Raw genomic sequence first — 20,000 nt, 5'->3', positions numbered from 1 at the left:
CAAACAAACAAACAAATAAAAAATAAAAATAAAATAAAATTGGCAGGGCCTTAATCAAAATCCCATTGTTTTTATTTAGTTCTAGCATACTCATTGGAACTTAATTTTATAATGAGGCAAATTATTTAAAATGTGCCATAAACTACTCACTTATTGAGGATAATTTCACTCCATTAATGTATTTTTATAATAGCCCTGCCAAGTATAGAATTAAAAAAAAAAGAATTTCTGCATGAACAGATATCTTGAAAATAAAATTCAAATCATGAGCAGACATTAATAAAAAAGAGGGAAACTATAGTCACATGTTCTGTGCTACTGGTGGCACCACTGCCATGGGAAATATTTTAAGTTTTATATGGGAGATATATTTTAGAATTGAATCACATGAAGTATTTTCTTCCAGGTTCTTCATTTTATTTCGCCCCAGTTTATTCTAAGTGTGCCCAATGGAAGCCCAGGGCTACTTTTAGTCCATTCTAGGTACTTGGACTTTATTCGGAATCAGCAAGCTTTCTTCTTCTATTTTGTTTTATGTCCCTGTTCCTCAGATTGCTACATTTCTCACAATCCTGATGCCAATGTAATTCTCGAACCATTGAAAGTTACAACCCATTCCACTGATGTTAATATTACACTGGTTCATCACTTACATATGGATCTATTGGAAAACAATGTAAATTTTATTCTCCTTTTTTTAGAATGAAAACAAAAACAAAAACAAAAACAAGATTCCCAGATTTATCATGCATTAGTTATGTTTCCTTTGGCTGTGCTGAAAGAGCTGGGAAGAAGATATGTAGGGGAGGAATGGTTTATTTTGGCTTATGGTTCAGTGTGATACAGTCTATTGTGGTGGGGGATTATGACCTCAGCAGGTTGCTGTCAACAGGTAGCTGGCACACTGCATAGGCAATCTGGAAACACAGGGAGAGAAATAAAGCCGTTCTGCTTACTTTCCCTGTTATATTAATTCTGGAACCACAAGGCTTGGAGTAGGGCTATCCACATCTAGAGGGGGAACCCTAATCCAACTGTGGTGGTTTAAATCAGACCCCATGGGTCTCAGACATTTAAATTTTTGGTCTCTAGTCCGTGGCTGTTTGGTGAGAATTAAGAGATGTGACCTCACCGAAGGAAGTACATAAATTGAGGAGGGCTTTGAGGTTTCACAAGACTCATGCCATTTTGAGTCAGCTCTTCTTCCTGCTTGAGGTGACACATAAGCTCTCAGTCAGCAGTCCCTGTCTACATCCTACATCATGGACTCTAGTCCTCTGGTAATGTAATAAGCCCCAAATAAACTTTCTTTCACAAGTTTCCTTGGCCATGGGTGTTTAATGACAGCAATAGAAAACTAATATAGAAGCCGAATTTAGATATTTGTTCAGAGGGACTCACTGTTGGTGGTTGTAAATCCCTCCAAGTTCACAAGATTAACCATCATACACCACTTTTAGTTTCTAATTTAGGCTTTAAAATTAATCTTGCTTATAGGAATGACTTTTACAGAACAATTTCATTGATGCTTAATACATAACCTCATCTTTTATACTCATTATGAATAAAGGAGTAAAAGGCATTTTTGGAATATCACGGTTGGTCCAGTTATTATTAGTGTGTAATAGTAAAGGTGTTTGTCTATGACAAAATAGATATAGTTCTTTTTGTAATACACTTTATTTGGCATATACAGTTTTTCCAGAATAATGGAAAATGAAAAACAATATCCAGTTTAAAAAAATGTTTTGAAAGTATTTCTTTTCATTTCCTTGTACTTGTATAATTCGGACATCATGCATTTTGATACAAGTCAGAACGTTTTAATTTTGCTATGTGTTAAATTCACACTTATTGTTATTATCTGGATATCACTGAGCTATTTGCACATTACTAATTTTAATTTCGATCTAAATCCTGCTCTTTGTCCTTAAGACTCCATCTTGATACACAGGTGTGTAACGTTTCTCTTTCCCATGCTCTACCACCTTTGCTGTTTGAAGTAGGTTTCATTTGAAACAGTGAACTATAATTACCAGTGTTCACAGTTCTTCCCTCTAATAAATAATGGCTTTACTGACATATTTGAAAAATGCTAATATTAATCTTCACACTAAGGAGTCTGTTATCATCATAGACTACTGTAATCTCTGCTATGCAAGGTGTAAATTGACTCATGACATGGGTACTTTTAAAATCATCTGGTTGAGTAGTTGATCATAATCATTGACTACAAGGACACCTTTGTCAATTGTTTTTGCCATTGTATCTAAAAGAAAAGAAAAAAAATCTCCCAGTCTTAATATTTGGTAGCTTTGATAGTACTCCTCTATCTTTACTGTGCCTTCAAGGTGGATCAAATCTGTCTCCAGATTTTCCTTTGCTTTATTTTTTGCTTTCTCATTTTCTCCTTTCTATTTACATGTGAGATACTAAATTTCTTTTTTCTTTTTTTTCCCTTTAGAGGAGAAAGTTAGAGTACAACCAGGAGATCCATGGTAAAGGCTCACAAAAATTACTTTAATGTTAGTATTGTTTTGTATTAAAATATATATCTATGTTATAATCAGAATTGCTTAATTTTGGAGAAAAGATGAAGCTTTTTTAGAAAACCTAAATTACAATGTCAATAGCTCACTTAATTTATTTTCTCTTTAGTCTGGATATGAACACTTAATGTTACTTATGCGAAGTTAAAATAACTAATACCTTATATATATTTATTTATGTAATTGCCTGCAATTTAAAAAATTTCATGGAAAAATAGGATCATTATAACGTAATTCCTTCTATGATATGATAAGCACTTTGAATAAAATTTCTGAGCAGTACACATACAATGAGGAGCCTGTGAAAACAAGGCAATTAATAGTATATTTTAATAAATCATGATGTATTATTGCCTCTCCCTTTAATAATTTCAAAACATGGAAATAAAATATCGCCTTGCTATGTAATGCAGCATGAAAATTCAAATAAAAGCATAAAATTGCAAATTTGGCAGGAGGGTTTGAAGAAAGAAGTATAAAGGCTTATGAAATTTAAAACTCTGTAAGTGATTTTTTTTTTTAACACAGATGAATAAGAAATATATTGTTGACTGGAAGAAAGCATATTGATTTACAAGTAGCTGACTTCTGTAATCTAAAGATGCTCACAATGGCAGGTATACATCTGCCTTAATACCTATGGTTGAAGGTGACATTGATGAATGTATCTATGGATGAGTGAACCTGAAGTGTAAAATCTCATGACCTGCAGGTGTTTTCACACTGCCTTCCTTTCTCTTGCTTGGGTATTGCAATTACTCTGTGCAGTTTGCCTTTGAATTGCACATCTTTGCTAAATTGAATGATTCGCCTTTCATATATTCTGTTTTGTGCCAGGGCGATGGTTTTCTTCACCATCATGGGTAGCTGTCTTATTCTTGGAGATGGAATTTAGAACTTCTAGAAAATATGGCTATTCTTGTTTTACTTCCTTATTCTTGCCTTGCCTGTTTTTAAGTGTAAAGTCAATTCGGGTTTCAGAGAGTTGCCTCACCTACTTTTGGGTCAGATGAAATGGAACAAAGTCCTGATTGCCTTGAAAGGTAGTATAAATATATCTTAGCAAATTGCATCCCTATTTATCAACTATCATTGAGTTTTAGGAATATGTAGACTAATGAATTTATATGGAAATTTATGTTAGCTTGTAAAGACTCAGTAGTCTTTGGCTACATATATATTTAATTAGATGCGATATGTAGCTAAATTAGAGGTCACCAATCATTTTGGTAGCTTATCAAAATGAAGGTTTGAGCAACATCACATGTTGGATATATTTGGTTTTGAATCTTAGCCTTACTAAAAATAAAGTTATTATACACATGCTATATATATGTACAAACACATACCTATCTATGACTATAAATGTATTTCAAAAATGAAATTTAATTATCTTTGTTCATAAATAGAACAGTATAGTATAGTAATAATATTAATAAACTATATTATGTATACATTATAATTACAAATTGTACACATTACAATTATAAATTGTAGAATCTTAGTATCACTCTGCAAATATATTCGTATACATCATCTTGTTTATTATTTTCTAAATTAGACAACTACTATTTGATAGGCAATATATAAATACTTTGTGTGAAAGTTCTGATTTAAAAAATTATGTATTTTCATATTGAATCAGTGGTACTTTATAGAAAAATAGCTTTTTAAGGAGTTATATTTCATTTAGTCTATGTACTGGCTATGTCAAACTTTATTATTTTTCATCCTATATTATGTAAGATAATTATACAAACAGGACAAGTAATATTTATTTTCAGGATTTGATGTTTGGCCCACTAATTATGGACTATTGGCTATTTCATGTTATCTCTGAATGCTGTAGGCAGAAGTCAAAGAAGAAAGATGGCTTTGATAAACACGTGAAATAGAAATGGGCTAAAGCAAAGAACTCAGCATGCTTAAGGATAAAGCCAAGCCCTGCAGGCTTAGCTGCAAAAAAACTCAATGGAGAAAAAAACGCGGAAAAATATGATAATGTATAAGATATATATATATATATATATATATATATATATTATGTATATAAGATATATAATACTTAAGATTCTATCACACACACACACACACACACACACACACACACACACACATATATATTTGGAGATGACAGGAAGAAAGAAACAGGCATTTTTAGGTATTAGAATGGTAACTTTAAAGACTTCTTACATGCGTTTATCTACTTATTTCACATTTGCGTGCTTTATCATCTGCTAGACTCTGGATGTGCTGGTAAATAAGACTGGTCTGATATTTCAAGGGCATATCATTTATTGAAGAAGTCACACGTTCAAGCAGATAATCAATGGACATATGCAATAATGATAAATCGAGGTTCTGCTATGGTAAGTTAACTGAATACAATATCCAAAGGACTGACCCTTTAAAAAATCTTTTCTGAGGGAATGGCATTAGACTGAAACCGGAGAAAGGGAAACACATGGAGTCAGAAGAGGAAAGAGATGTCCTGACAGAGAGGCAGAGGTATATATTAGCTGAAAGTGGGAGAAACGGCACGCACACAGGTAGACCAGATGGCTGGAGCTCAGCAGTGCAGAAGTATGAAAATGAAGTTAGAGGAGGCCAGAAAAGTATATGTGGGCATATTTGTATTTTCTTTAAAAGGTATATTCTTTTGGAAATAAAATAACTTACGTTGCTCTTTTCGAAATCTGAAAACATTTTTACGTTTGAGATTTTTATATGCCACAATAAAAAGTCACTGAAGCCTTAACATAAACCAAGGTGTTTACCCTGAAATATGTAAATGAAGCAGAGGAGCCCCTACCTCCAAATTTACAGATTACAAGTGCGATGTATTGACCTGTTAGAATGAATTCAAAGAAGCATTTTCCAGCAGAAAACTTAAAATATCTCAAGTTGCATCGTGGAAAGAAATCTTTAACAATCCCACGTCTCATCATTTAAAAATTAGTATTTAAGGTAAAAGCAACGTGACATTTAAACAGCTCAGATCTAATTGGATACAGACAAGATTTAATTGGATGCATGAAAATGATACAGGCAAGCCTGTGTCTCCCTGTGCTTAACCGAGCAAGAAGCTGCAACAGAGTAAGTGAATTAAAATGCCTGTCACCTAGTAGATTCCGGACAGAGGGCAGTCTTTAAGACCCAGGGACTGTATTTGTCTGGAGAGGAAATGTTGCTTTTTGACAGATGAGAGAAATCCCCTTAGTGCTGGCTGTGGGAAGGGAGAAGTGAAGTCAGTCACCTGGTGGTGAAGGCCAGTAAAACAGCAAAGCCGGAGGAAAATTGCTGTCTCCCTCTCTTCTCTTCGCTCCTTTCTCTCTGTGGGAGCCACCTCCTATTCTCTCAACTCTTTTAGCATAACCTTCAAAGGAGAACGGTCCCTTCAGACTTTATTACCGTCTTTTCCCCACTGAGAGAATACCTCTTAGCTACAAGACATTTTTTAAGTCTATGCAGGACTTCGGGGATCCAGTTATCTTGCCAGGGAAATTGATGATTGCTAATGTCTGAGACTCACAGCGTGCTAAATTAGCTACCAGAGTATGCCTGACGGAGGAAGGCTTTTATCACATACTCTTCTCTCCAGTTTGAACACATTTGCTTGAATTTTGCCGCATGATGCTGTCCAGGGAAGCAGCTTTTTTCCTTGGGATGCAGCAACTCGCTGGTTTCTAAGCTTATTGCAGAAGAAAAAAATAATCTGAAATTGAGTGGATTTTTTTCCCCCTCCTCTGCTTGATTCGACTGAGCTGTGTCGCACGGCGGTAAAGATCAACTGTCCCTAAATCTTTGAAGAAGTAAAACAAAGTGAATTATCATTAATATTTATTTATTTGTATTATTTTTAACCGGTGGAGGCGGCGAGACCACGGAGAATGAGACTGAGAGAAGCTACCAGGGCTTGGAGGAGGATAAAGCTGAGTTTCAGCTGGAAACTAAAAGACTAGATCGGTTCGGGGAGCAACTTGGCCGGTTCCTCTCCACTTCCTTTAGTTTCGCTCCATGGACAGATCCACGGACCTGGACATCCAGGAGCTCAAGGTACGTGGTCCTGCGGCGGCGGCGCTGGCTTTCCGCTCTGCCGCGCTCGCATCCCGGGCTTGCTCACCCGCTACCCGGCGTCTCCGGAGTAGTCGCGGGTCCCGCCGGACAGCGAGGGGGCATCTGGGGCGGGGTGTCCCCGGGCTCAGCGCCCCTCCCCGGGCCGCGAACACACAGGCGGCTGTCCCTCGCCCTCCCGTGCGGGGCTGCCCTCCGCGTCGTTGTTCCGGCTGGAGGCCACCCGGTGCTCCCCTCGCGGGTGACAACAGCAGCTGGGCTGCAGGACCCGAGGTCCTCGGTATCCCGGAGCTGGCTGAGCATACGGAGGTCGCCCCATCTCTACTCGAGGTCGCCCGCTTTCCCAGCAAAGTTGTCCGCGGCCACTTTCCCTCCAGTCCCCGCCCGCCTCTCTTCTGTCCCGCTCCTGCCCCCGTGCGACACCGGGACAGCCTGTTTCCGTTCGTAAATTCGCTGCACAGAGGTGTTTGTGGCCACCACTAGGCAAAGACCCCTTTTTCCTATCATCGATCACACCGCTCCCCACCACCCCCTTGATGGCCACTGCCTTTGGGCGGGAACGGGTGGTGATTATCCCGGGGCACAGGGTGAGAGGAGACACAAGAGGGGGTCCCCTGCTGGTCTGTCTCCACCAGCACCAGCACACGGAGGGAAGAGCTAATCCTATTACCAGGCCAGGTCTGAGGAGCCAGGGAGGGGAGCCCCGGGTGGAAGCGATTCTGGAGGGGGCGGGGCGCCCCTCCCCTGCCCTGCCGCCCGGGTCCCAGACCCTCCCAGGTCTGCTGCTGCACCCCATGTGGTGCCCTTCAGTGTTCTCGCCCTACCTGTCCTGAAGTGTCCTCAGTGCGCCCAGGCCATGAATTTGCCACTCTGCTGGTGGGTATCTCTACAGGCAGGGCAGATATGAAAAGAAAGAACGAACTTAAAAAAAAAAAAAATCAACAAATCGCAAAATAATTTAAATGTCCCGCTCACTCTTAGATGATAAAGCTGAAATGAGGAGATGCTGGTGTGTCACTATGCATACATATTCACCCTACTCCTCCTCCAGTCATTTGGTACACTACCATTCTGCTTTGGGTGGGTGGGTGGGAGGGGGGTTACTAGAGATCTATACATGTAAGGACTTTGTTCCGGTGAGGACTTGTAAGACATCCCTTCCTGCTGGGGAAACTTGACCATTAGAGGTTTGCTAAGTAGAGTCAGGTAAATGGGTTTGTAAAAGAAGGTGAGTTCATGGTATGGGAAATCCTCTGCGACTTGCTCTGATGGAGTCCCTAAGCCTGCCCATCCCCAGTGGGTGCACATGTCACCTTGTGGTTACCAAGCCTCAAGAGGAAAAAGTATGTAGAACCCTCGGGTGCTGGACTGTGCCTTTAGCCTCAGGGAGCCGGGATTGTCACCATAGACAGTACTTCAGTCCGAGCTTCTGCCTTCCTTGGAGGAGATGAAGTGGGGAAGAAGCAGATTTGATGCTCCAGTTTAAAGTTGGCAGACAAGGTCTTGTGCTTCGGCCAAGGTCGCAGTCAATAGACCTTGGCCTGGATGGAAATGTCCTGTTACCTCTCTATTATATCAAGATAGGACACATTGCCTTGGACTTGAAAAGATCACCTGCTGCAGTCCCCAAACACCCTCATGATTTGAGAGAGAGAGAGAGTAGATTTTACATGAAAAGAATACAGGATTGTGAGGTGTTTAGTATGGAGAACTAAGTAATTGTTAATCCCCCCCCCCTTACAATAGTGTATGGCACAAAGAACATTTTGTTACAAGAAATGGAAGGAAAACATGGTATGAGTTGATCATTTCCCATGACTCCTCCCACCCCCACCCCATAGGTTCCTACTTGTGAATTCCTGAGCACATAGACACAACACTGTTTACATGAACAGAAGCAGTATGTCCACCATGGAAACTTTTGTCTGGTGTTAGCCAATGACACAAACTTAACCTTAATGCTACTACACATTAGATTGTGGGTCTTAAAGCCACCATGTACTAGACTCTGCAACTGTGCAGTCCCAAGTAAAGGACTTGAAGGCTTTGGTGCAAAGAGACTTTTGAGGATGGCTGGGAAGAAATGAAGGGACACTAGAAGAAAAGTTCTATGGATACTGCTGAGAAGTTGTATCGGGTTATACTCTGTAAGCTTCAGAGCTAACAAGGGAGGGAAAAAAATGTAGTCAAGCCTTATAAGGGAATAGTTGATCTCATATCTGGAGTACTTAACCTATGAAAAACATGTGGTCTGTAATGGCATCACATGGAGGAATGGGTTTCTTATAGCAGTGTCTTAGTTTTCTCTGGTGAAAATTATTCTATGATGGCTTTATATTAGACAACCTTCCTTCGTGATCAGTGGACAAATGGGAGTAAAAATTCTTGGGACACGTATGTGGCAGCATCATTTGATGTTTCGATATTTATTATCCCCCTTCATTCCAATGGCACTTTTATTAAGGCATAGCTACATAAACTTTAGTGTTTATGATGCTTTAAAGGACCTGGAAATTACTTCCAGGCTTTGGATAAATAAGCAAATGTATAGAGTATTATAATGAACCAGTCTAGCTCAGTATGAAATTATCATTATTGTTAGAATATTGTGCTAGTCTTCATCTTTGTTTCAGGGTAAACTGTTTTCTCTTTAGGACATTTGACAAGAATATGTATATATGTGTATATATTTGTGCCACGTGTGTGGCATTGGTATTTCCTATATGTTGTTCAGTCAATATGCTTTATGAATCAACTGGAAATACCAAAGCTTAGCTTTTAATAGTTAGATGTGAAACCATTGCTATCACTACCACAAATACAACATGCATATTAAAGGATTATTGGTGGATAATTGAGATACAGTTATGTGTGTGAAACTTGCTAATGAGGGCGAGGATATTTTCATCTTCTGTTCTACACAGAAGCTTCCGATGAGCCAGAGCTGTGGTGAAAAGGGACCCAGTTCCCAGTCAAAGAGTGTTGGTCTCTTCTTTTCTCTTTGATCTGTTTCCGTTTGAATGTATAAACTTTGCTCAGGATTTTGCTGTTTTGTTTGTTTTAAAAAAGAGACAACATCAAACAACCCAGAATGCGGGTTGCTGCTTTGGAAATGTGGGAGTTGATGAATATTGATATTAGAAAGAGTATCCTCAGCCCTGGAATAGCTCTAGGTGCAGGCTGCTGAGTGCCTCTGACGAGTTGATATGTGAGTATTAACTCTGGCTTGTATTGAGCCGTTTCCCTTTCTCCCTTTGAAACAACTGATCTTACATCACAGATCAAAAACTATAATTGATGCCCAGAGTGGTCACTTTAAAATATGTTCTCTATAAGGAAAATTTATGGCTATGAAACACTGAGCATGAATAAATTATGTTTAAGATTATGAGCACATTGAGTCTTAGAAGAACAGGTTCTGTTTTCCTGTATTGGCATGTAGAAAGATACGCTTTTAAATGCAAATAATTTATCCTTGGATAATCTAAATTTTGCTTGTGTATAAGAAACATGAAAACCTCCAAGAATATATAGTACATTTAATATTATATTCAATGTAAGCTTTTCCTTATTTGTTTTCAAATTTTATTTAAAGAAAAAACTGGTTAGAAGTTAAAAAATATTTTCTACTATTGGAATAGCATTAAAATGTGATTCTATTTTTAAAATTCCTTTTTAAAGGCAAAATGGTAAACAAGTTTATCCTGCTATGCATAAGCCAACTTTTTAATACGGGTAATTTAATTGTTGAAGTAAATGTGATAAACACAGGCTGCAGTTGCTTAATGTTATCTCTTTAAATTGAACACAATTTTGTCAGCTAAGAACTTGAAACTTGACCTATATAGGCAAGGCAGAACCCTCCCAGAATGATACAATTAGGCCATTAGGAAAGTACTGTATAAGAAAGAAATGATTACCCAGCAAAAGCTTGCATATATTTAAACAAGTGATTTATTCCAAAACGAAGAAGTCTGTAACACATACCATAGTACATTTGTCTACAATTCAATCAAATAAGAGTGTTGGCACTTAGAGGCATTCTAAAAATGATTTTTTTTTTTTTTTTGGTTCATCAATAAGATACTCAGCCCAGAAAAGTGGAGCTTGGTACAGTGTAGGAGGCTTTGCAAGAGTGCAAGTAGGTGGTAGTTTTTATGTTAGTCATTCCATAGTGAAAAATAGTACTCTCCAACACATGCCATATTTTTAGCAACCTGCTTTTTATATTCACACTTTTTGGTTAAGAATAAGGAAACATATATGTGAACAGTGGCTATGTGACATCTTTAACATCTTTAGGAGTTACAGTTTCTCTCCAGATGTGTCCAGTTTGAACTTTTTTGATAGCAGTAAATATGCAGAGATTTAATAATAATTTCACTTGACTTCTAATTAGTAAATGAGAAGTGTATGCCTTTATGGGAAACAACAGGATGTTTTAAGATTATGTTTTCAATATCAAGCTAATTTACATGTTTCTTACCTCATATTTTGTGTGGTGAGACATTTGAAGCTTACATTTATATTTTGTAAAATATGTTATAATATGTAATTTTATATTAGTTATGACTTAGTCACTTTACAATGTAAGCATACATCAAAGCATCACGAAGTATGTAATATTTATATAATATAAGTCGAATATATATATATATATATATATATATATATATATATTCAGCTCAAAAATAAATTTTCCGAGGAAGGATAGGTAAAGGGTATTTCAGGAAGTGGCTAAGTTATTAAAGAGTAAAATTCTACCATCAGTGCATGTATAGGAATTACCATTCGTTTCTTTGAGTTTTTGTCATTATATAATTTGTTGTGTGTTTGCTTTAGTATATGTGTGTATATGTGTGAACTGCAGGGGTACACAGGTAGAGGTCAGAGGCCAATGTGCAGGGCTCAGTTCCACCTTATGAGTCCCGAGGAATAGAATATAGATTTTTTTTAAATCTAGAAATGTACTTAATTGAGGTGAAACAAACTTTAAGTGATTGAAGTGAAGCATTATTTCCAGTTGAGCAAAGAGATATACTTAATATGTATGGAAAGAGAACTAGGACAAAATTGCTATTGTGAGAACACTTGTATAGATGCATTTGAGAACTTTCAGTCAATTGCTATCATTAGTAAGCTCAGATTCAAAGCTCCTACTGGCTATTACAACTTTGCTGATCTCCAGACGTTACCAACTGAAGATACATCACATTTTGAAGATGCAGTAAAAGGAAATTTCAAGATTTATAGGCTCAAAATCATAGCTCTGCAAGATGGCTTTTTGTTTTAAGACAATAAATCAGTGTGCATCTTTTGGGGCATTCCTTTTGGATGATATTTACTTACTTATTTCTCATACAGATCGGGATTTCAGGTAAAATGCTATTCAGCAGACGTACAGCTTTAAGGTACTAAAGAAAATGACCACTTGCTTGGGTTCAGATCTCTTTGGATTTTTTTGAGAACATGCACTTAACTTTTGACTTATTAGGTGAGCAAATGCTAACCAGAGAATGAGCATTATCAGGGTTGAAGATTCTCTCAAACATCATCATACTCCTTCAGGTTCTAAATATTAAAAAATTGTATCATATGCCTTGGGAGTTGTCTTGGTATAGGCCTAGATAACTTATTTTTAGGTTGGCTATTAAAAATATTATAATCTATGGTCATATGTTGTGCCTTTAAATAGGCATCATATAGTGCTCCTAAGCCAAGATGAAATATAAAAAAAATAAACACCCCCCAACACTTTAAAAATACGATATTTCTGTATCTAATCCCGAAGGCTCTTATTTCAATGGCAATGCTTATCAGAGAAAGAAAACCTAAAGTTTAGACTTAGCTATTAATTGAAACATTCGATCCCCACCAACATATTAGAAGCCAGAGAGATGCAAAGACACCAGAGCACCCTCTTTCCATCTAACTGCCTTGAGAGCTTTCACATGGATTTCTTTCATGGTATTAGTTGTATGGGTTATGTATTTAATCACATATAGTTCAAATCCTGGCTCATCAAGGCCTGAGAGGTAGCTGTGTGGGCATAGCTCTCAGTTCTCAGGTTTTGCAGGGTAGCAAATCCTTGGCCTGGGAATTGGATTTCATTGTAACGTTTTGTTGTAATCTTAGGTTAAAAATGGGTTGAATATTTTCTTTAAAGATACATTGAAAATAATACCAGTGTTTTACCTATTCATTGAAAGTACCTCTGATTAGGGATATTATCAGTTCTGCTTGCTCTCAGCTTAGAGTTCACCAGAGTCATTGTCTAGAACTGTAAGATGAAAAAGTATAAGAAACCTCATGGTCACATGCTCTCTTAAATCTCTGATCTTTGGCTTCCTGCACTTTTGGAAAACGGCAGGCTTATATCTTCTTCAAAGGAAATAATTTTCAAACCGATACATTTAACACAGCTGTTTCTATCCTCCAAATATTTCTCCTCTGAACATCAAGCTGGGTTATGTGATCAATATCATATTTTCATTTTGTGAGTCTAAATTGTAGCTCAGAAAAAAATCAAAAGGTTAATTTTAAAAAGTGAAATAACGACTCAATTCTCCGTCTGTTATCTCCACATCCTGTGCTACCATATGTAGTTTAAAACTTGGAGCTACCTGGAAGTCGTATCTCATGGAAGAAATGACTACTCTAACTTGCTCAAGTATGATCAGTGACATTTGAACTGCAATCACTGTGTTTCTTCTTCGTTGAGAATAGTTCTTCACTTTGCATGCCTTAAACAATAACAACAACAATAACAGCAGCAACAATAACAACCCATTATGTTCATCCCTAATAGTTGGACTAAATTACTTTAGGTTGACATTTGGTAGTAAACCCAGTAGTAAGTGATGGAAGCGTAGGTTGGCTCACATGTTAATAACCAGGAACTGGAAGGTGAATGGAGGGAATCAGAGTTCAAATCATCTTCAACTTTACAGTGAACTTGAGGGCAACCCGGCTACATGAGTGTTTATCTCAAAGAAGTTTCTTTTAATGTGATAGATGGCTAACAAAGTGAACATAATGGTTTTATAACGTTAACACAACTCTGAAAAATTAAATCTTATATAATTATTTTAAATATTTTCTCCACTATTTTACTTTTCAGGTTAGTACAAATTTTGATTTTTTGTTAAAAAGTGTAAATTAAATTTGACTCATAGCAAGGGATTTCTAGTTCAGATTTTTGCACACTCGGTGTCTGTTTTAAAAATTAATACACACATATACAAATACGGATTATCATGTACTTAGATATATGACAAAGCAGAATTCTGAGAAGAACATTAGATGATTTAGTCACAATGAGGCTAAAGACACCAATGGAAATTCTTGATATTTAACTAAATTAAAATACATGTCTATAAAATGAATTTGTTTTTAAGTTTTGAGATAATTTTTTAATATTTTCTCTAATTTTGTGAAAAAGCTTTTTATGTATAAACTCATAAAAGCATAGCAGCGTATTGCTTGAGAAAGGCTTTTCTTACATATTCATGAGATCGATATTTAATACAGCTTTCTGAGGGCATTTTCTAAACCTTTTGAGTAGAAGTATTTCTAGGTCAAGCAGATGTGAAAAAGCCCGTAACATTTATTTCCTAGAAGAACCATCACTTCTCAGCTGCCTCCCATTCCCTATTAGTGCTAGAGGCTGCCCTTCCGAAGGTCTCTCCTTGGAGCAGCAAGGTGCCTGTCACTGCTGCAGTATGACTGCTTCTGTGACAAGAAGTCAACAGGATGAAGCTGTTCTGAAGTTGAGAGCAGGAACGGGTACCTAACCGCTTTATGCTGCTCTTCCTCATAGAAGCATCCTATGTAATCTTTGCCTCCATGGAATTAAAAACGGCGATCAGCATAAACATTCTGAGTAGTGTCTGGAATAGATAAAAATGAAACCCTTAACTCTGGGAAAACTAGAAATATACTATACTCACCTTAACTGGGCCTGTGATGCTCAGTTACTAGCTCACACATAATCATGTTCTGTTTTTCACATGTGTTGATAATCTCTCATCTTTCCACACAATGGCTTTAAAAGATACTATGTGCCCCGTATTTTAAAAAGGGACTTTGAAACTTTGAGGGGTGAGGGGGGATGCGTAAAAACAACCACATCAGCTTCCATGGGAGAAGAGTGATTTTTATGAAACATAAAATTCTAAAAAAGTCACGAATGGAAAAATACTTTCTCATTGCCATTCTAGAAGTAAGTCTATTTACAAAGTGTATCTCAGGGTTTTAAAACCTCTAACAGAGAAAATGCTAGTCCAAGGAAATAGATTGCTTACTTTGAGATTTAGAGAATTGTATTTGAGATTTCTGCCTCTCCTTCAACATGAGACACGTGAGAAATTTTATCTAGTTTTAGAAACAAAATACATTTCACTTACCCTAAGCAGGCTGCTTGGTTATTTAACTTTAACAATCTTTCTTGTCCTAAAACTGACAATGTCTCCATCTGATATTGATACCTTTTGCATTTACCATAAGGGCATATTTGTGTTTCCATTCTAACTACTTCTATCCTAATCTAACTATTGGGCACATAACACAGTGTTGCTAGTCTTCCATACTTTCATAAGTAAGTGTGAAATACACAGCTCTTGCAGTGCTGGTGGTCACTGTAGCACCGGTAACATATTAAAAATAAGATGAATCTAAGGAACCGGGTCAGAATCACCATCGAGGGATTTAGACACGCTTGTCTTCTTTTTAATTTCAAATGAGTTAACTCAGAATACGTTGGGAAGGACTAGACACTGAAGCACAAAAGCTGTTCCTGAATCTCAATAGAAAGAGATTTAGACATAAACAAATGTATATGTAGTTGAGATTATAAGGCTCTTTTGCTGTGACTCCATAATCTGTAAATTTTTCAGCCATGAAAACCATGCCGTACATATCTCTTGCAAATGGCTTCAGCCCTCTAAGAATTTTTTTCTGTTTATCAGACGCAACGAAGTGTAGGTACACAGTTGGAATGAGAACGCTGTGTCTATATAGTTATTCATGTGTGCTATTTCACGATGCAGAAGCTCAGGAACTTTGTAACCTGTTTGCCACAGAGTGGAATCCTGTGTGACCTTGGACTAAGAGTCTGATCTGGAACACTAAGTTTTGGAGACTTTTCTCCTATTCAAATGTATTCTGATATTAGTCACTATTTCACTTTTCATTGCTTTCAAAGTTGGCCTTTGTGAAGAATAATTACATATACTGCCCCGGCTATGAAATTCTAATGCTCCTTACTTTTATCTGGTGTGGAAACATTGTTTTAGGAGAAGCGAAAGTAAATAAACCCATCTACCTCAGCATTTTGTTTAATGTTTTCGAATCTACTTTGTAAAATCAATGTTTTGATCCGTTGATTGCTCTAGGCAACAGACAGAGTTAGAATTTATTTCATCTCATCAACTTTCTCAAAGTTCATATGTTAGTGAGTCAGGGTTCAAAGAGTGAGGACTTCCATGTACTTCTCCTAATGATAAGCATCCTCATTAAATCATCTCTGAAAGAAGTTATAACCTTGTAGCAATGACAGGATGTGAAATCCACAGTGCTTAGGTTCTTAGGTGTATACAATGAAGCTAAGTATATTTCATACACTTCTAAGTCAGGTCATAATATACAACTTCATCTTTATAAGTACTATTCTGTAGCATTACTTTGATTCTATCTCTTTATGAACTAGAGTTCAGATAAAATACACCTGAACATTTTTTTTCCTTATGAAGGTGATTTTTCAAAACTTTTACTTGGTTCTTTGTGGATTTCTCATCATGCACCCCAACCCCACTCATCTCCCTGTCCCTCCATATCTGCCCTCCACCCTCACATCCTCACACAAAAGAAAAGATAATGAAAGAAAATCCCAACCACTCTGTCTCAGCAACAAAGCTGTAGTGTGTCACAGTGTGTCACACAGTGTACCATTTGTTCACTCATCTGTACTTGCTAATGTACATTGCAATAAATCATTGGTACGGTTCAAGGCCTCTTGTTTCTGCTACTCTATCAATACTGAATCCTTACCGGGACTCTTCTTGGATATCTTGTTGTTGCCCCATGTCATGGAAATCCTGCAGCTTTGGATCTGTAGGACCAACTCCTTTACCTGCTCCCGCAGTTCATAAGTGGGATAGATGTTGGGATGGGCCAACTCAAAGCCCTGGATCTGAGCCTGAGTTGAAGCTGAGTTGATTAGGTGGTCAGCTCTTCTGCACCCTCATCACTAGTGTGAGATCTTCAGCATTACCCCAGCCAGCTCACCCAATACCAAATCCAACAAGGGGGCAGGGCCAGCTCTTTAGCTCTCATGCCCTTTGGCAACACTCAGGTAGCCAGTGGGGCCAGCTCTAGTGTATTTCCCAGGCAAGGTGCAGGACCCACTCTCTCTAGTGCTGCAGCCGGTGAGGGGCAGGGAATGATCTGCTCTCTTGTTCTCATGATTTGGGGACTAACTGTCCTGGCTGCCATAGGCAGGGATGGGGGTGGAAACATCTCTTTCTCACTCAGGCCAGTGCAAGGTAGGTAGTGATTATTTTGGACAAAATGCATTTTAATTTTATATACACTTGACATAGGTTTCAATAACTTTTTTATCTTTCTTGTTTTTATTTGTTAAGTTTTTATTAGATATTTTCTTTTTTTATTATTATTATTTTCTTTATTTACATTTCAAATGCTATTCCGAAAGTTCCCTATACCCCCCCAACCCTGCCCCTGCTCCCCTACCCACCCACTCCTACTTCTTGGCCCTGGCCTTCCCCTGTGCTGGGTCATATAAAGTTTGCAAGACCAAGGGGCCTCTCTTCCCAATGATGGCCGATTAGGCCATCTTCTGCTACATATGCAGCTAGAGACACGAGCTCAGAGATGACAATGGGAAGAGTAGAAATGGAGACATTTTATAGATACTATAGTAGTATGTTGTATTTTACCTTGATATGAATATACTTCTGCATTTTAACATCATTGAAACACATGCTTAGACTAAGATTTTCGTCTTCTTCGTCTCTACTTTCTGATGCTTAGAGAGGTGTGCTATTTGCTAAATTTGTAAACTGTGATCATTCAATGTTATGTATGACATTCCTTTGAAGCATATACAGGAAAATCAGAATTCAAAGACTAAAATACAATTTTTCTGTCTGTTAAGTTATTGACAAATAGTATCAAAGTTTAAACTAAACAAGGTGATAAGCTGAAAATTCAATGAAAAATTATAAATATTTACTGTAGCTTACAGTTGAACTGAAAGAAAATGATTCTAAGTAACCACGAAAACCAAGAATAAACATTGCTTCCGTCCCATAAGAATATTTTCCCACATTCTATCATGCCCCTTGATTTTTTAAATAATCCAGTGTCTAAATTTTACATTAAAAGACCTCTGATTCACCGCCGTGTTACTAGATATAAGCCTTCAAGCTCTTGGCGTATACATTATTGAATTCTTATTGAGGATTTGACAGTTGAGTATTTTCAAATGTGTATGAATAACAAGAGCTCTTAGCTATCTGAGCTGTCACTTTCAGAATCTTTTATTGGTTCTGTCCATGTCTGCTTCCTACCACTTCCGTTTTCTGGGAGTTTGTTCTTGTTTGGTTTCTTCTTCCTTCTTGCACACAGTTTGTAGGAAATCTTAGATGCTTGAGTTTATACAGTGTTTATCAGCCAGCAATGAACCTCTCCTTTGAGCTTCTTGGTCTCTGTTAGAGTTTCACAAGCCTCTAGAAAGCTCTGTCTAGATATTTCACAACCATCCTCTAGTTCACGGGGGTTTTAGCATTCACTCAAGCATCCCTTATCAGGAGCCTTCTCTAGAGCCATTGCTTTCTTCATCCTCATCCTACTCCTCATAACTTGTCATTCGTTTTTCTCCTTCACAGCTTTTGTTAAAAGAAGCATCAGGCCTGCATTTGTTATAACCTCTCCTGAGAATCTTGTGTAGAGCTCTTGCAGTGCTGGTAGTCATTGTGGCACCTATTACATATGAAAAATAAGATGAATCTAAGGAACCGGGTCAGGATCACCACCGAGGGATTTAGACACGCTTGTCTTCTTTTTAATTTCAAGTAAGTTAACTCAGAATAAGTTGGGAAGGACTAGACACGGAAGCACAAAAGCTGTTCCTGAATCTCAATAGAAAGAGATTTAGACATTTCTGAAAATGCCTGAGGGTACTTTGTAAAAGGAAGAGAAGAAGAATTCTGGAAAATAGTCCCAACAGTAGCCAATTATCAGCCTTGACAAGTTTCCTCCAACTGAAGTAAAGGAACACATATTCTTTGAAGATGATTATCAATTTTCATTTTATGTCTTGGTGAAATTCTTGCATTACGTGTTTCCAGAGGCTAAAATCTTGGTGATTGCTTAGCTGATTTTCTGTATGTTGGGCATAATAATCAGGGCCCTTATAGTTAAAACTATTAGCTGTTTCTTAGAATATGAGAGCTATGTCTTCTTAACATGGCTGGAAGATACTATGCTAACACAGTTAAGTCTGCTTACTCAGCAACAGTGAGGCTAATCTAGAAAATTGTCCATGAAGCCAGGCAAAGTGTTGGAAATCTGAGCCAGATGAACTGGTTCTGTTAGCTACCTGCAAATCAGTCTGTATCCGGCTTTGTAATTATTGTATCCATTTCCTTAGGGAGAAATTAGAGTATATTGTGTGTTCTGTGACAATGGTCATATGACTTATAATTGTAAGGTAATATAGGCATTTATAGAACAAGGTAGAAATAAGTTTGCAAAGATCTAACTGAAGTTTTGTGCTAAGAACAATGCCTAGTGTGGAGTTTCCTATGAGAATGTCTGATAAGTAGGGCTGGTAGCCTGTTTATGGCTTCCTCTCTCTTTTTAACTAGCCTTGAGCAGCCTAATTCCCAACCCATCCACAATTCTACCTTTCTACACATTATTTTAAGAATCAAACAGTAGTATGTTCCTTATCGGCTTAAGTGTTATGGTTTATTCTCTGTTGCTTGTTTATTTTAATCCCTATTCTTCAGCATCCTACAGCACTATCAGCATTATGTTGACATTGCCCATTTCCAGGGTGTCCTCACTCCCTAAACTTCACTAAATAATTAATTTCTTCTTGATCATTCATGTCTTCTCTATATCTTATAATACTATCTATGTACTTGCTAGAACACATCTTTAATTCTTTGCCAAGTGATTTCCTACATATTGATCAATAACTCTTCTGAGGAAGAGACAATTGATAATTTTTCCACCCCTTCATTTCTATACACTGCATATTGCACCATATATTTTTTGTTCAGTTGCAGTGTGAAGTGGGAGAGAGAGAGAGAGAGAGAGAGAGAGAGAGAGAGAGAGAGAGAGAGAGAGAGA

At 37.5% G+C, this 20,000-nt stretch overlaps 1 protein-coding gene across 1 annotated transcript in view; it reads left to right on the top strand.

Moving 5' to 3' along the window:
* Window positions 1-5,765: 5,765 nt before the first annotated feature.
* Window positions 5,766-20,000, top strand: part of Sgcz (sarcoglycan zeta) — a 1,036,342-nt gene continuing 1,022,107 nt past the window's right edge. Inside the window, exon 1 of the mRNA XM_021219043.2 lies at window positions 5,766-6,605. Within this exon, the coding sequence (XP_021074702.1) occupies window positions 6,567-6,605 (39 nt within the window). The 5' untranslated portion in view covers window positions 5,766-6,566. The remainder of the gene's footprint in view (window positions 6,606-20,000) is intronic.

The sequence above is a fragment of the Mus pahari genome, chromosome 19 (assembly GCF_900095145.1).
Source record: "Mus pahari chromosome 19, PAHARI_EIJ_v1.1, whole genome shotgun sequence".
Taxonomy (NCBI): domain Eukaryota; kingdom Metazoa; phylum Chordata; class Mammalia; order Rodentia; family Muridae; genus Mus; species Mus pahari.
The sequence above is the reverse complement of the archived record's forward strand: the minus strand, read 5'-3'. Positions and strand labels throughout refer to the sequence as shown.